The sequence below is a fragment of the Rhinatrema bivittatum genome, chromosome 11, assembly GCF_901001135.1.
Source record: "Rhinatrema bivittatum chromosome 11, aRhiBiv1.1, whole genome shotgun sequence".
Lineage (NCBI taxonomy): Eukaryota > Metazoa > Chordata > Amphibia > Gymnophiona > Rhinatrematidae > Rhinatrema > Rhinatrema bivittatum.
In genome coordinates this window covers 95007863-95025608 of record NC_042625.1, presented here as the reverse complement: position 1 = coordinate 95025608, position 17746 = coordinate 95007863, and the positions used below count along the sequence as shown (strand labels likewise).

The 17746-nt window shown below is 43.4% G+C and overlaps 1 protein-coding gene across 5 annotated transcripts in view; it reads left to right on the top strand.

The window, feature by feature from the left end:
- Positions 1–17746, top strand: part of THRAP3 (thyroid hormone receptor associated protein 3) — a 135697-nt gene that overhangs the window by 64319 nt on the left and 53632 nt on the right. For 4 of the 5 annotated variants that reach the window (XM_029619220.1, XM_029619221.1, XM_029619216.1 and 1 more), the window contains one exon: positions 11349–11521. In XM_029619220.1, coding sequence (XP_029475080.1) covers positions 11385–11521 — 137 coding nt within the window. In that variant the 5' untranslated portion in view covers positions 11349–11384. Of the gene's footprint in view, positions 1–11345; positions 11522–17746 lie in introns of all 5 variants that reach the window. The other variant, XM_029619218.1, reaches the window with a different exon arrangement.

The following is a 17746-nucleotide window of genomic DNA, read 5'->3' as shown; positions in this document are numbered from 1 at the left end:
TAGAAACAATTGTGAAACTCCAAACCAGGTGGTGGAAAGAATAAATGACAAATATAAATATAAATGGAAGGGGGGACGGGGGGCAGGGAGGAGGGGGAAACCGGGGAAGGAGGGAAGGGAGCTGGGAGGGGGGGGTCTCTTCTAGCGACATACATTAACAATTTGATATGACATGTGTAGGATGCCTACCTGTACAGTAATACATTGAATTTCATTTTGTAGATTGTGATAAACTTCGGTCCCCCTGACGCAGCTGGAGGCGAAACACGGCCGTGTGGGGGCTCTGTCGCTCTTACAATATTGTAAATTATATATCAAATTTCTTGCACATTCTCAGTGAGCAAATGTAAAATAAATAATTGTTTGTTTGCTATATTATTGTCCAGTACATTATATGCCGCACATTCTTTTGTTGTGATTTTCCTATATGTGTGTGCTATTCACTCCGCTTCCTCTCTGTGGTCTCCAGCTATATTCAATTCAACAGGTTCAAATTGATTAAGTTAACCAAGTTATAAAGTTAATCACGTTATCCAAGTTATAAAGTTTATCAAGTTATTCAAGTTAGTCAGTCATACATATATCCACAATGCTTTTTAAGGAGAATACTGAAGAGCTGCACTTCCTGCAGGGTATATGTACTAGGGCTGACGTCAGATTGAAATCTGATCCATCTCTAACTACTATCAGGAGTACACTATACCCATTGGTTCTGAGTCCATCTGTCCTACACTAAGGAAAACAAAATTATCAGGTAAGTAATTTCTCCAATATTTATACCCTAGAGGAAAGACGGGACAGAGGAGATAGGATTGAGACATTTATTAAATACCTCCAAGGTTTTCATGCACAGGAGGTGAGTCTCTTTCAGTGGAAAGGAGGCGGTAGATCGAGGGGTCATGGGATAAGGGTAAAAGGGGTGGACTGAAGAGTAATCTAAGGAAGTGGATGCATGGAACAGTCTCCCAATGGAGGTGATGGAGACAAAAAAAAGTATCTGAATTCGAGAAACATGGGATAAACATAGCAGATCTCTTGAGGGATAGGAACTGTAAATCTGAATTAGTTGATATGGATGAGCAAACTAGATAGGCCATATGGAGGTAAATATTCAAAGCAATATGGAAACTTAAAGTCTGGTCATAATATCACAAGCCATTATTTAAAATTATTAATAGAATTTTTTAAGTAGGACCAACCTATACCAAACTCTTAACCCCACAGAATAAGGACACATCAATGTAGGTCCACATTAATCTAGTTTTTAAATTTTTTAGTGCAAAAACATTAGATATACTTCAAAAATATAATCAGTGAATCCAATGGGTGAATACCATTGGTATACAGAATTTTCAAAAGCTAAGTATAGCCTTTATCTATTTGACTTTCTTTTTGGATTCACTTAAATAACAGCTTGTGATACAATGACCAGCAGACTTTGTTTCCATATTGGTTTACTGGAATCTGGAAGGTGGAGCATTTGTTGATGATTTTTGGATCTGTAAATATTCAAAGCCATTTAGACGGATAACTCACAAGTTATCTGTTTAAATAGCAAGTTTCTGAATATCGAACTGCTTATCCAGATAATGACTTATCTGGCTAAAATTTAGCTGGATTAAAAAAAAAAAGCATTCTGGGACATTTCTGGGAGGGGTTTAGTTATCCAGATAACTTAGTCAATTTTATGTTATATCTGGCTAACTTTAGACCTGATTCAGAGACATCCTAAAATTATCAGGCCTTGTGTGACTGGATAACTTGCAACTTAACTGGCTATCTTTAAAAGATATCTGGTTAAGTAGTGTTATAAAATAATTTAAAAAAAAATCAAGAAGTAAAAAGGCCTGTAACCCGATTTCCTCTTACTATATATTACATTTATAGCTTCATGTTCACTAGGGTTAGCAGTAATTGTTGAGAAATCAATCTTTTACTGCTGAAGGTCATCCTAATCCAAAACCTGTTTGAGAAGAGAGGAGTTGAGTAATAAATAACATTGTAAGAATCAAGAAGAATAACTAGCTTTGGTGATTTGAGCTAGATATTTAGAAGTCTTTTCTCTCTTCCTGAGAAAGAGGAGGCTTGTGAATAAATAGTGAGAGAAGAGCTGATTTGCCTGGGAGCTGCATTTCAAGAGCTCTGCATTACTTCAGAGAATTCCAGAGCTGGGGGAATCTGTGGCTAAATTAGACAGAAGAAAGTAATAAATTACAACAACTGTTTGCTGTGTTGCAGTGGTAGCTATGGAGCTGGAATGGTTTTGAAAATGTCAGCATTAGCTTTTCCCTCTGTTTCAGGGAGCAGCTTTTGGCACTGTCTAGTTGGGAATTGGGAGAAAAGATCATGCATGACTTTTTTTTTTTTTTACCATTAGGGCTTATGAATATTTTTATTGAGATTTTATTTACCGATTTTTCATAAACTAGAAATAGAATAAAAAGGAAGGCAAGAGAAGTAGATTGACATTCATTTGTAAAACAGTTCATTAGCATAGCACAGTCTAACTATGAAACTTGTTGATTTACCATCAGGTCAACTCATTTTTTCCCCTTGCACTTAATAGTTATTATTATTATTTATTATTATTTAACAGTTTTATATACTGAATTTCTTGTAACAGGTTACAAATCAAAACGGTTTACATAATAACAATAACAGTGCCTCAAATAGTGCAATTACATAAAACAGAGGAATACAGAACTAGGATCATGAAACTGTTGAAACAAACCAGGGTATATATATATCGAACTATGATACATGGCTGGTAGAGAATGGTTAGGTTAAGACCATGGTATTGGCAAAGGGCCTTGGGAATTGGGGCTAAAGTAGGACATATAGCAGTTGACTGAGTTGACACTTTCTGGTTCTAGGTCAGCTGTTCGTGTATCTTAGAGAACTATGGTTACAAAAAGTGTGAACTTGTGTTTACGTATTTTTCACAGAACACAGCACTTCATGCTGTACCAACTGATAATCTCCATCGCCACTAGGGCCACTCTGCTTTGTTGTTGTAGCTGTCACAACAGTCACAGCATTTCCCGCATTTGTCTGCAACATTGTTGGCAAAATGGATAGTTCAACAATCTGCATTGCGCTACTTGGATTATCCAACTCTTCATTCTTACGCTTTAATCCATATCGTTGCTGACTGTCCAGTAAATTTAGCCCATTCCTGTCCTAAGGTGCTTCTAGTGGAGGTTGCTACCACTACACCCCCTGGAGCACCTGCAATATTTGTTAAAGCACCTGCACTTGTCTGCAACAAAAAGCTCTGTGGGTGCTTTGTCTGAATAAAAGTACCAATTCTGTTAGGTGGATGTGCAACTTCAAAGAATAAACAGTTTGATTTGTAAGGAAGAGCAAAACAGTAGTAGTACACTTACAGTAGGATGCCAGTTCTGGTGAAATTAGGCTCATTTTGAGCCCCAACCTGTTAGAAGTCAGGAGTCTCTGCTGGTGAGCAGTTAGGTCAGAAATCTCATACTTCTAAGCACTCCGATGTTTACATGACCATTCTCCTAGGACAAGCAGGATGGTAGTCCTCACACATGGGGGGTGATATCGGATGGAACCCAGCACGGAAAAATTGTCAAAGTTTCTGGAACTTTGTGCACACTGAGCATGCCCAGCATGCCCTAAACCATGCGTCCACGCAGGGTTCCTCTGGTCTTTTTTTTTCTGTGGAGTTTTCGCCTCGTGGTTTAGGTGAGCTCTTGGCTTTTTCTTCAGAAAATTGCCTTGAAAAGCTTTTCACAGATTCTTTTTCAGATTTTTGCATGTTTCATTGATGCCATGTCCCTTTTGGTTCCCTCCTTAGGCTATTTAGTCATGTTTTTCGGCGGTTTGGTAAGTTTACTTTCGCTTCCATTCTCCCCATGGCGGCGGTGCCTCAGTACCTGTCTGCTTTGACCGCCCGCCATCACCGCGCTCATTATTTCCCCTTCTTTTCGTTCTTCATGGCCTCGTCTGGTTTCTGTCGATGCCCCCAGTGTCTGAGGACTATGTATATCATGGACCCCCTCACCAGATGAGTGTCTTCTGCCTGGGGGCATCGCATGATGTCCAGAATTGTTGCATGTGTACTCGGATGACCCCTAAGGGACGTTGCGCTCAACTCGATATGATGGAGTAACTCTTTGGGTTGAGGAAGTCCGAGCCATCAACATCTGCATTGGCGGCACCAGCACCGATGGACCTTGGAGCCGCACCAATGGACACTAAGCCATCAACATCAGTGGAGCCATTGATGCCACTGGCAGATAGGGGCACTGGGAACCTGCCCCTATCTGTCTCTTCCAGGTCGAGGATTTCAGGTTTGTCATCGACCTCTGCACTGAGGAAAGACTGGGCTGAGCACCGAGGGAAGCATCAGCACTGGTCACCTTTGCACAGTGCCAGGTTTGGGAAGGTGCCAGCTCATGCCATGAAGCTCCCGAAGCAGTCCTGCGGTGAGGAATGCCCATCCTCCATTGATGCTGGAGGTCTTCGACAGTCTCCACCAGTCCTGGTGCCAATCATTGATCCACCTCTGGGATCAGAGGAAGATCTGGCCACCCCTCCAGCCTTCCAGTCACTGTCCCTGCTGGAAAGGCTCAATATGTTCATTGGTGTGTTACTGACGCAACTGGCGTCAGTTCCTGGGAGGCCATCGATGCCCAGCGGGGCACCAATGCTTCCCTCGAACAATACAGTGCTCATTACTGGTTTCTCCAAGGAGGAAGCTCCATCGAGGTCGGCAGGGACACACAGGCCTGCAACCCCTCATCCAGCTTTGCCAAGGCCTGGACCTAGGGCCCATGCCCTGTGGATTAAGGTGAGGATGACACTGGAAACCTCCTCTGAGGACTCGTAGAGTCTCCCTTCAGAACTGTCTCCTCCAGAGTAGCAAAGAAATTCTCACGGCAGGACTTGACCTTCGCAGGTTATGTGCGGGTGATGGTCGAGGCCATCCCTTTTCAGTTGATGACTGAAGAGGGTGCCAAGCACAAGATGCTGGAAATCTCCAGTTCGTGGAGGTTCTTAAAGAGATTGTGGCGGTCCCAATACACAAGATCTTTAAGGAGTTGCTGCTGTGGATCTGTGAACACCTCCTCATGGGACCTCCCGTAAACAGGAAGGCGGATGGGGTTTAGCTTGTCCAGCATGCTACACTATTCAAAGAAGCTTCAGCTGTCACACCAATCGGTGGTGGTCGAATCCACTGTCGAGGGCCAAGCGCTCTCGGACTTATGCCTCGGCGCCCCAGGAAAGAATCACATAACGATGAACGCTCTTGGGAGGAAAGTATTCCAGGGGCCATGGTCATTGCCCGCATTGACTCCTACCAGCTCTACATGAGCCAATACTCGCGCAACCTCTGGAAGCAGGTGCAGGAGGCGGCCAAGCGGCTGCCTCAACAGCAGTGGAGTGTGGAAAACACAAAATTTGTTCAACCTATGATGATTTTGAGACTGCATCGAGAGTCTCTGCAGCAGGAATTGGCACCCACAGAATGGTATGGCTGCGAGTCTTGGATTAATGACTGGAGGTACAGGAAAGACTCGCTGACTTGCCATGTACAAGACAGAATCTCTTCAGAGATAAGGTGAGGAATGCGGTTTCCCAGTTGCGGGATCACCATGATATCCTCCAACAACTTTCCAACAGCTCTTCAGACCCACCCTCCTCAGCCAGGAGGTCTCCGAGGCAGGGTCAGAGGAAGTCTTTCTACTTTCAGAGGAAGTACTACCCCAAACCAAATAAGCCTGATACTTCACCTTCAATGCATATACAGCATAGTTCTCTGCTTCAACGACAGGGGAGAAGAAAAAAGGGTTCGCACTCACAAAGCGGGAAGTAGCTGGCTTGTTACGGCGGTTACTACCCCAACCAAATGTGTCTGATACTTCACTTTCGATGCATATCCAGCATGGCTCTCTGCTTCAACGGCATGGGAGAAGACTGATACATCACGCATTTCCAGCATAGCTCCCTGCTTCAACAGCAGGGGAGAAGAAAAACAACCAATAAGGACTGTATAACATAGTCTGGGTAAAACAAATAAGCATGGGTGTAGCTTGCTTATTGCGGCGGTTACTACCCCTACTACCCCTAACTAATCAAGCTAGATATTTCAATGGTGGGGGAGGAAGGTAAATAGAACCAAGAGCTAAGAGAAACAGATAAGTATGAGAGAAAAAATGTGTGAAGCTTGCTGGGCAGACTGGATGGGCCGTTTGGTCTTCTTCTGCCGTTATTTCTATGTTTCTATGTTTCTAAGTACTATCGTCCGGCCCTTCGCTCCCATTCGCAGAGTGAATTCCCACGGCCATCCCAGGCAGCATAGTTTCCAAGCCCCAGCCAAATCCTGGGACAGGGTTTTGACTGGATTGTAGGGAATACGAACCAGCCACCTGTACCTGAGATGCTGGACCCCCCCCCCCCCAGTCGGGGCAGGCTACGGTTCTTTGCGGATCAGTGTTCCATTGTAACCTCGGACCAGTGGGTTCTGTTCATCTGTGACAGGTACCAATTGAACCTATCGGGTGTGTCACCAAATTCTCCTCCGTGCCTGTTTTGGGGGCCGATCATGCATCAGGAGGTACTGTTAAGGGAGCTGTCCCCCCTCTTAATGGCCAGAGCGGTCAAATCTGTCCCACCAAGGCAAAGAGGGCAGGGATTCTACTCTCTGTACTTCCTGATTCCAAAGAGAACAGAGGGATTCCATCCCATCCTAGAATTGAGGGCCTTGAACAAGGTTCTAAAAAATGAAAAGTTTAAGATAATTTCCCTGGGCACCCTGATTCTCCCTCCTGCAAAAAGGGGACTGGCTGTGCTCCCTTGATTTAAACGATGCATACGCTCACATCGAGATCTTTCCAAGTCACAGGAAGTATCTCAAATTCGTGGTGTGAAAACAGCATTTCCAGAACATAGTGTTGCTGTTAAGGCTAACGTTGGCCCCATGTGTCTTTACAAAATGCCTGGCCATAGTGGGGGCACACGTTCTCAGGCTGGGAGTGCATGCTTTCCTGTACTTGAACGATTGGCTGGTCAAGAGCGCCTTTCAGGAAAGGGCCAATCGGTCCAGGCATTTGACCATCTGGGTGTTGGAGTCACTAGGGTTCATCATCAACTACCCGAAGTCCCACCTCAGCCCATCACCTCGATTGAATTTCAAAGGAGCCCTGCTAGACATGGGTCAGGCAAGAGCCGTTCAGCCGTGATCCAGGGTGGTCACCTTGACATCCATTGTGGAGGTGATTCAACAGAGCCAGCAGGTTTCAGCTCAGCACAATTGAGGCTGTTGGGCCACATGGCCATAACCATCCATGTTACTCCCTTGGCACATTTACACATGCGCAGAGCCCAATGGACCCTGAGGTTGCAGCAGGGCCAGGCTACGCAGGACCTCTAGGCTCGCATCCGAATCACTCCGTCTTTCCAGGACTCTTTGTCCTGGTGATAGGTTCTCTTTAATTTGGAACAGGGAATATCTTTCCAAAATCTCCCTACCCAAATTGTCCCAACCACAGATTCATCCACCCTGGGGTGGGGAGCTCATGTAGAGGGGCTCCGCACCCAGGGCCTTTGGTCTGCTCAGGAAGCACAATGTCAAATCAAATTCCTGGAGCTCCGGGCAATCAGGTACTCACTGTGGGCTTACAGAGATCGGCTGTCCAACCAAACTGTCCTGATCCAAACAGACAACCAAGTAGCAATGTGGTATGTCGTCAAGTAGGGAGGCACAGGGTCGTATCTCCTGTGTCAGGAAGCGGTTCAGATCTGGTCCTGGAGCCTGTCCCATGGGATGGTATTCAGGGCCATGTATCTGGCTGGAATGGAGAATGTGATAGTGGACAGACTGAGTCGTGCCTTCAGACCACACGAGTAGACTCTGGATCAAGGGGTGGCGAATTGGATCTTCCGCCTCTGGGGGAGCCCAGATGAGGACCTGTTCGCGTCCCTCTGCAACAGAAAGGTGACTCAGATCCGCTCCCTGTACAGGTCAGATGGTAAGCCAGCCTTGGACGCCTTTGCATGCCATTGGGGCAAGGGTTTTCTGTACATGTATCCTCTGCTTCCTCGGGTGATGAAGACTCTCTTGAAGCTTCACGAGGACAGAGGGACTATGATCCTCATAGCCTCTCATTGGCCGAGACAGATCTGGTTTTCACTCCTTCAGGAGTTGTCCATCCGGAGACTGATCAGTCTGGGGACTTCCTCAGATCTCATCACGCAAGATTAAGACAGGTTGCGGCATCCCAATTTCCAGGCCCTATTGCTCACAGCTTGGATGTGGAGAGGTTAAGTCTGCAACATCTTGAACTCTCTGAGGATGTGTCTCGGGTCCTGATGGCTTCCAGAAAGCCTTCCACTAGAAAGTCCTACGGACTAAAGTGGAGGAGATTTTTTTGTGTGATGTGAGCAGAAAGCCATAGATCCATGCTCCTGCCCCTCACAAACACTGCTTGACTTCCTCCTACAACTATTGGAGGCTGACTTAAAGACCAATTCCATTAGAGTTTTTATCAGTGCAATTGGCACATACCACCAAAGTGTAGATGATATGCCCATCTCTGTACAGCCTATAGTTGTACAATTCATGCAGGGCCTGCTTCAATTGAAGCCTCCCCTAAGGCCTCACACTATGTCTTGGGACCTCAGTGTGGAACTAGTTCAGCTGATGAAAGCTCCTTTTGAGCTGCTGCGCTTCTGTGACCTGAAGTACCTGTCCTGGAAGGTCATATTTTTGGTGGTGGTCACTTCGGTGAGCAAGGTCAGCAAGCTCCAGGCCTTAGTGTCTTATCCACTTTAAACTAAATTTTATCATGACAGGGTGGTCTTGCACATGCACCCTAAGTTCCTGCCTAAGGTGGTGACAGATTTCCATTTTAACCAGTCAATTATCCTGCCAACATGTTTTCCCAGGCCCCATTTGCACCAAGGCCAATGAGCAATGCACAGTTTGGACTGCAGGCGAGCCTTAACCTTCTACCTGAGCAGACAGAAGCCCATAGACAGTCCACCTAACTTTTTATTTCTTTTGATGGGAATAGGTTGGGAGTTGCCATTGCCAAACAGACACTATCCAGTTGGCTAGCAGATTGCATCTCCTTCTGTTATGCCCAGGTGGAACTGCATCTTGGGGGTCATGTTAAGGCTCACTCTGTCAGAGCCATGGCAACATTGGTGGCCCACTTGTGAGCAGTTCCCGTGGAGATCTGCAAGGCTATGATGTGGCGTTCTCTCCACACATTCACATCTCACTATTGTTTGGATAAGGATGGCCGACATGACAGTAGGTTTGACAAGTCTGTCCTTCAGAATCTCATTGAGGTGTAGAACTCAACTCTCCCTACCTAGGGCCCATTGTTTGTGTTCAGGCTGTCTTCCCCTCTGTTACCAACAGCACTATGGTTGTTGTCTGTCTGTTGGTGTCTGTTGGTCCCCTTTTGTGTTGGGGAGCAGCCTGTAGCTAGGGATTCATCCATGTGGGGATTTAGAAAATAAAATAAAAGGAGAAACCCAACTCTGCAGGATGGCGGGTGAATTTCATGAGGACTAACATCCAGCTGTCCTAGGAGATCACCTGTTATAGGTAAGCAACTCTGCTTTCTCCTAGGACACGAAGTTCTCCCACATAATATCTCTGCCTACCCTCTTAGATTTATCTCTGTTAGACATTAAACTATTGTAAAGCTTGTTGCTATGTTATGTTACACTGTGAACCGAGGTGATGTTTCTAACGTGCCCCGGTATATAAAAATCCTTTAAATAAATAAATAAGCAGGCTGGTAGTCCTCATGAAATCCACCCGCCATCCTGCAGGAGTTGGGTTTCTCCTTTTATTTTATTTTCTTAATCAAAATTCTATATTACAAAGCTAAAGGTGGTTCCATCATGGACGTGTGGTTTAGGGCATGCTCAGTATGCACAGTGAAAGTTCCAGAAACTTTGACGTTTTCCGTTCTGGGCTCCATCCGATAATGTCGCCCATTTGTGAGGACTAACATCCTGCTGTCCTAGGAGAATAGCTGTTACAGGTAAGCAACTCTGCTATTTTGATTCTGATTGATCCTTCGAATCTGCAGGGGAATTATGTAAAGGGTTAAGTCACTTCTTTATGGTTTATTATCTCACAGATTAACTCTCAATAAGACATTTTAGCACCAAACTAATTTTAATTTTATATTTTTGAGGCAGCATTAGACTTTTTAAAGAACTGAATAACAGCTTAAAATCAATATTTTTATATATGTATATGTATATATATATATATATATATATATATATATATATATATATATTTGTGATGGCGAAACCGAACGACGGTATATAAAGCTCAACAAATAAAATAAATATTTGAATTTATAGCACCTAAAAGTGCATCATGGATAAAAGTATAATCTGGTTTGTCTATCAATTCTGAAAATACCTTAATTTTAACAAATATTTTAGAACTTAAATATGTAGGGCCAATGTACATACATATTTGTGTGGATCTGGTGGTTGATCACAAAAAATTGCAAAGTTTAATTATGGAGCTTATTGTTGCACTGTTTTGAGACTAAGATACCCCAGATTTGTTGATGTGGTAACTACATTTCTAAAAGTAAAATAAGTTAATGTTTCTCTCTCTTCATTAACTGTAACAAGGAAAAACACAGCACAGAAACAGGATAGTGATCCACTTAATTCATTTAACAGAAAGGCATGGTGGGATGTATCGTCAGCTTTTGACTCAAAGGGATGGGTATTTAAAAGGGCTTCTGAATTATTTTGGCAGCAAATGGAGTCGCCAAATAACTAAATGTACCCTTGCATCCGATTATAGCAACTGCATAGGCTACAACAGAGATCGTATGATGTCTACAAGCATTTTAGAGGCTAAGAGCATATACTGCTGGCAGGGCCCGCTATCTGTGTTTACTGAGCTTTCAGGATTTCTTTCATTGTATATGTTCTGCTACTTATGTAACAGGAATTAGTTCTACTTTGAGATTTGCCAGGTACTTTCGACCTGGATTGGCCACTGTCTGAGACAGGATGCTGGGCTCAATGGACTTTGATCTGACTCAGCATGGCAGTACTTATGTTCTTTCTTCAACTGGTTTTAGCATACCTTAACACTGCAAATGCAAAACAGAGAGACACAACATTTTAGGTATTAAGATTTAAGTAGTTGTCTTTTTCAGGGTATTCAATTGCATTTAGTAGCATTGAGGTTTTTTATGTTCCTTGTTTAATATTAATTCAAATTCTTCTTACTTGTGTAAAAAAAAAAAAAAAAGTATACCCTGAAGTGCATAGAAATTTTGTTGTGTGGAATGGAAAGATGGTGATTTTCTGTCCTCCTCCAGCAGGTTCACTAGTTGAAAGAAGCCAATTCCTCATCTAAAATGTCAAAAACAAACAAGTCGAAGTCTGGATCCCGATCGTCCCGGTCCAGATCCATATCCAGATCGCGTTCTCGTTCATTTTCCAAGTCACGATCACGCTCCCGGTCTCTTTCACACCCGAAGAAACGCAAGCACAGGTAAATACTCTTCAGCACAGCCAGTCTTTGTTTAAACTGTGAATTTGTTCTCTCCTCCTCCTCTCCTCTCCTCTAGTAGTTGCTGTAACTTCTTATACAGAATCATTTTCTAAAATTAAGATGGTTGTTCATATTTATTATTTATTTATTTAAAGCTTTTCTATACCGGCATTCATGATACAATCATATCATGCCGGTTTACAGATAACAGGGGGTGCAATAACTTTGTGCATTTAACACGTGCAACAGAAACAAAAGTTACAATATAACAGGGTAGTTGAACCGGAGGAGGAAGGAGACAGGAGAAGAATCTTTACAGAAATAACTTATTTACATTATGCAGTATATGTGTGTGTTGCAGCAGAATAAGGGGTTTCTTTCACTCAAGGCATATATTAATTTACAGGATGTTTAAGAATTCTGAGGAACAAAAGTAGAGACTTCAAGTAATAAAGATTTGACATTCTGTGCCTAGTATTCTACAAGGTTTCTTATTTCTAGTAGTTCGACTGCCCCAAACACTGAAATGGAAACTGGGGTTAGAGTTGTAAATGGCCCCACTTTGGCTGATGCAAGCCTGACTTTTTCACCACTCCAAATATTTTTAATTCAGGTCAAAAATTATTTAAGTGGCCAGGTAAATATCAGAAGTCATATTTTAGCTCTTTGCACTTAAATTCAGAGGTAAATATTTAATAATATTGTTCCTTATCTAAATAGTAATTTGGCAGTTTTTCAGTTTAGTATAGTCCAGTGAATGGAGAAATTACTACTTACTTGATAATTTCCTTTCCTTTAGTAAGGGCAGGTCATTCCCAATAAGTGGGTTATGCAGCTCTGCCAGCAGATGAAAACGGAGCAAAATCTGACGTCACGTTACGGCTGTCCAGTCCCAACCCGACACCAGCCTGCCAGTATTGTCTAGAAAAGCCAAACTGTGGGGAAAAAAATGAGTATTTATTTATTTTAAATCTTTTCTATACCATCGTTAAGATGGGTACCGTCACAACGGTTTACAGTAAGGCACATAAGTAATGATACTAAAATCTGTCAGTAGGAGGACTTGCCAGGAGAGACCTCTCGTCGGAGAGGACAGGCGAAAGGGAACGCTGAGTGCTCCTTTCTACAGCTGGGAGCTTGAGTCAACTGCTCGGCGTTGCTGGCTACACCACCCCCCCCCTGTGACGTCATCATTCGGGGACAGGACTGGTAATAAATTCGGGGCAGGGCGGCGCAACTAACCGGAGGACTTGCCAGGAGAGACCTCTCGTCGGAGAGGACAGGCGAAAGGGAACGCTGAGTGCTCCTTTCTACAGCTGGGAGCTTGAGTCAACTGCTCGGCGTTGCTGGCTACGCCCCCCCCCTGTGACGTCATCATTCGGGGACAGGACTGGTAATAAATTCGGGGCAGGGCGGCGCAACTAACCGGAGGATTTGCCAGGAGAGACCTCTCGTCGGAGAGGACAGGCGAAAGGGAACGCTGAGTGCTCCTTTCTACAGCTGGGAACTTGAGTCAACTGCTCGGCGTTGCTGGCTACGCCCCCCCCCCTGTGACGTCATCATTCGGGGACAGGACTGGTAATAAATTCGGGGCAGGGCGGCACAACTAACCGGAGGACTTGCCAGGAGAGACCTCTCGTCGGAGAGGACAGGCGAAAGGGAACGCTGAGTGCTCCTTTCTACAGCTGGGAGCTTGAGTCAACTGCTCGGCGTTGCTGGCTACGCCCCCCCCCCCGTGACGTCATCATTCGGGGACAGGACTGGTAATAAATTCGGGGCAGGGCGGCACGCAGCCGAAGCCGCGCGCCAAAGGGGCGCGCCCCTTCTAAAAAATTTTTTTTTTTTTTTCTTTTCTTTTTTCCTCGAATTGATTTCTTTCCTGTATGGGGAGAAAACGAAAGACCAAGGTGTGGACATCTTCCCCAGCTCCGCTTGAGACCAGAGGACCAATGGACTCCCATATTATTCGAAGGGTAAGTCAATCTGCCCGCAATTCGATTCCGGACATTTCTTTTTCATCAGGAACTTCTCAGAGCCCTAGCCAATTGCAGCCACCTCAGCTAATTTTTGATCCACCAGACCTCTCCCATCAAAATTTGCCTCAAATGGATGAAATTCCGAATACGGACTCTCTAGCCCCACCTATTGTTGGGGGTATAGAGGAAGGGGGGACAATAGGAGATTCAGGATTACAGGCAGTAATCACTGAACATGTTGAACCCGAAAACGTTACTTTGGGAGACGTTTGGCGAGCTATCAATGAGTTGCAGAAAACTATGACTTTGTCAATTGCTCAAAATAATAAAACCTGTAATGAGATCAAAGAAACTGTAGGGAAGCATAATGTACGATTAGATAAATTAGAGGAAGCTAGTAAGAACACGACATCACAAATAAACTCTTTACAAGGGGTTAATAATTCATTCATTAAGGACAGTTTGTTAAATCAGAGGCAGATAGAAAATCTAGAAAATACGTTAAGGATGAAAAATTTACGTTTTTTAAATTTTCCAGTAACTAGACTTATATCAGCCCAAGAATTGCTGAAAAAATATTTTGTAGAAATTTTGGCAATCAATACTATTGATGAAAAAAATATCTCAAAATTATATTATATTTCTAATACGACTTTAAAACTACAGGAGGGTGAGGAGGGTATGGACCAAGTCCAACAAGACTCCCCTAATCTGACAGCATTCTTAGAATCATCTATGGATGATATTCCTAAAAGAGCAACCTTATTCGTTACCTTTTGTAGGGAATGTGATAAAAACTTAGTTTTACAGAAATATTTCAAGAATAAGGATTATTTGTTCTGTGGTCAGAAAATACGGGTTTTTCCGGATGTTTCACGTAGCACGCAATTAAGGAGGAAGCAATTTCTAATGTTAAAACAAAGGGTTTTGGCATTGGGGGCAACCTTTTTTCTAAAATTTCCATGTAAATGTTCAGTAGTGCTACAAAGAAACAAATTTATTTTCCAGGATCCAACTCATTTGGAAACTTTTCTGCAAGATGAGGCCTGAGGTAGATAGCTGCAAATAAATAAAAATGTTTATCTCCAATGTTGCAAATTTGATTGCATAATTTCCTAATAATATAAGTGAATTGATCCTCCCATAATGTGGACTAGGATTTTTGATGTATTTGTATTTGCTTATTTAAAATGGATTTCTTTAAGTGTATTCATACATCAAAAATGTTTTCTTTTTGATTTTTTACAACTGTATTTTGTTTAAAATCTCAATAAAGTATAAATTATAAAACTAAAAAAAAAAAATCTGTCAGTTTACACAGGTGCCATAAGGTACGGTAACATACAGGTCGATACAGTAAAGTGTGCTCCGTCGGAGCGCACTGTCAGCCTGCTCTGGACGCGTGTTTTCCCTTACCCCTTATTCAGTAAGGGGAGGAAAACACGCGGCCCACCCGCGGCACCTAATAGCGCCCTCAACATGCAAATGCATGTTGATGGCCCTATTAGGTATGCGCGCGGGATCCAATAAGTAAAATGTGCAGCCAAGCCACACATTTTACTCTAAGAAATTAGCGCCGACCCAAAGGTCGGCGCTAATTTCTTCCGGCGCCAGGAAAGTGCACAGAAAAGCAGTAAAAACTGCTTTTCTGTGCACCCTCCGACTTAATATCATAGCGATATTAAGTCAGAGGTCCCCAAAAGTAAAAAAAAATAAATAAATTTGAATTCGGCCCGCGGCTGTCGGGCCGAAAACCGGACGCTCAATTTTGCTGGCGTCCGGTTTCCGAGCCCGTGGCTGTCAGCGGGCTCGAGAACCGACGCCGGCAAAATTGAGCGTCGGCTGTCAAACCCGCTGACAGCCGCCGCTCCAGGCCAAAAGGAGGCGCTAGGGACGCGCTAGTGTCCCTAGCGCCTCCTTTCCCTCATTTGCACCGCGTCGCCTAATTTGCATGCTGGAGCATACTGGATAGCTCGCACCGGCAAAGGGCCGGTGCGTGCGCCGGGAGAGCGGGTGTTCGTCCGCTCTCCCGCGGTTTTACAGTATCGGGCTGATAGTTTGTAATCAATATTAATTGTTAAATGTGATAAATCATGTCCAGGTGTCTCTATATCAGTTTTGAGTACAAAACTAGCTTTATAGTTGTAACTTATCCTTTAGTGATGAACTATCAATTAAAAACTACACACTTAGTGATTACCGCAGTGTGTGTGGGTGTTCAATTGTTCGTACCTTGCACTTCCCTGGGTTCTACTCTCCCTTCTCTTTTTGATAAGCTTGTTTAAAGAGCCAGGTTTTTAAACTTTTTTCTAAAGGTTTTGCTGTCTCTTTGTAATCTTAACTCCAAGGGCATGGAGTTCCATAGTATGGGTCCTGCCAAGGATAGTACCCTTTCTCTTACTTGTGTTAGTCTTGAACATTATCATCAACAGCCAACCATTCATGTTTCTCAACCAAAAGGAACACCGAACTTAGCCAAAAGAAGGAACATATCTAGCAAATTTAGGACTAGAGAAGCCACTTACCAGTTTTCAATGATGAGCAGGAAACATACTCTGCATAGCTCAGCCAAAGAAAGGCTAACCACGGTTCAAACATTGGCAGGTCTGGGATTGACCTATCCTTACTAAAGGAAAGGAAATTAAAAGTAGTAATTTTGTCTTCCTTAGTGTTCGGGCAGGTCAGTCCTAGCAAGTGGGATGTACCAAAACCAATCTCGAAAAGGGTGGAAGGCTGCCAGCGTTCTAGTCAATACCACGTTTCTTAATGCGGCATCCTCCCTAGCCCTAACATCCAAGCGTAATGCTTGCAGAAGGTGTGCAAAGATGACCATGTTGCCGCTCGGCAAATTTTAGCAGGCGACAACAAACAAAGTTGCGCCCACGATACTGCCTGAGCTTTTGTGGAATGTAGTCTAATCTGTTTTGGTAAGGCAACCAAATAGGCTGCTGTAATGACTTCCTTAACCCAATAGGCAATTGTTGCCTGCATCACCAGTGATTCCTGCTTACCTCTGCCATGGAGCACAAAATGGCGATTACACTTCCGAACAGTCTGTCATGTCCAAGTACTGCAGCAAAAGACGCTTGATGTCCAAGGAACGGAAAAGGCGGTACTCAGCTTCATCTCTGTTCCTGTCCAAGGAAGGCAGAGAAATGGACCGACTCAAGTGAAAATCTGAAACCACTTTGGGCAAAAAGGAGGACCTAGTTCGGAGTTGAACCACACCCAGAGTCATACAAAGAAAAGGCTTATGGCAGGAAGGAGCCTGTAGCTCAGAGACTGGATGTGCCGAACAGATTGCTACCAGAAAAATTGTCTTCAAGGTAAGCAGACACAAGGAAAGAGACTGCAGCGATCGAAAGGTCGGATTTGCCAAAAACTTGAAGACCAAGTTAAGGTCCCACAGAGGCACCAGAAGCCACAACAGGGGTCAAAGAAGCTTAACTCCCTGCAAAAAACGAGACACATCCGGATGGGAAGACAAGGGCCCTCCATTGACTCTTCTTCTATAAAAGCCAGTGCTGCAACTTTTTAAAAATTTTCTATTTATGCATTTCCAAAAAAATATGCAAGATATAAATCTTGAAAGAAAAAGTAGGTAATTGAAATAAAAACAAAATTACAAGAATAATAAATCATCAATACATAATCTTTTCAATTTCCAATCAAAGTCCTCACGGTGTGGAGATCCAATACACAACCCTAAGTATAATGACATTAACCAAAGAAAGATCAATATTTAAGCAAAACTTATATATCAGAGAACTGGTTAAAGCAATTCAAGTCTGGGAACTTCCACAAAAACCAATAATCAATGTTTTATCGCTCAAAAATTGGATCAGTTGTAGGGGATCATAAAAAAAAAAAGTAAGAATTATTTTGGAATTTAACCATACATTTACAGAGAAACTTAAGGAAAAATACAGCCCCCACTTGTTTAACCCTAGAGCGCATGAGAAGAAATTGTTTCCGTTTTTAATGTGTCTGTCTAGAGACATCAAGAAAAACCTTACTCCTGAGGGAATTCTGTGCAAAAATTGAAAATTGTGCAACAAAAAATTGAAAATTCTGTGCGCATATTTTCAAAATTCTGCAAAATTTTGCACATTTATTTGTCAAAATAATATTTTTTGAAAATTTTTCTGCATTTCAGTGCAATCCAGAATTTTCATGAGTAGGAAAACAGGAACAGAAGCAGAGGTCAAAGGATGATTCGCATCTCCCCCTGCTCTAGGCCAGGGGCAGC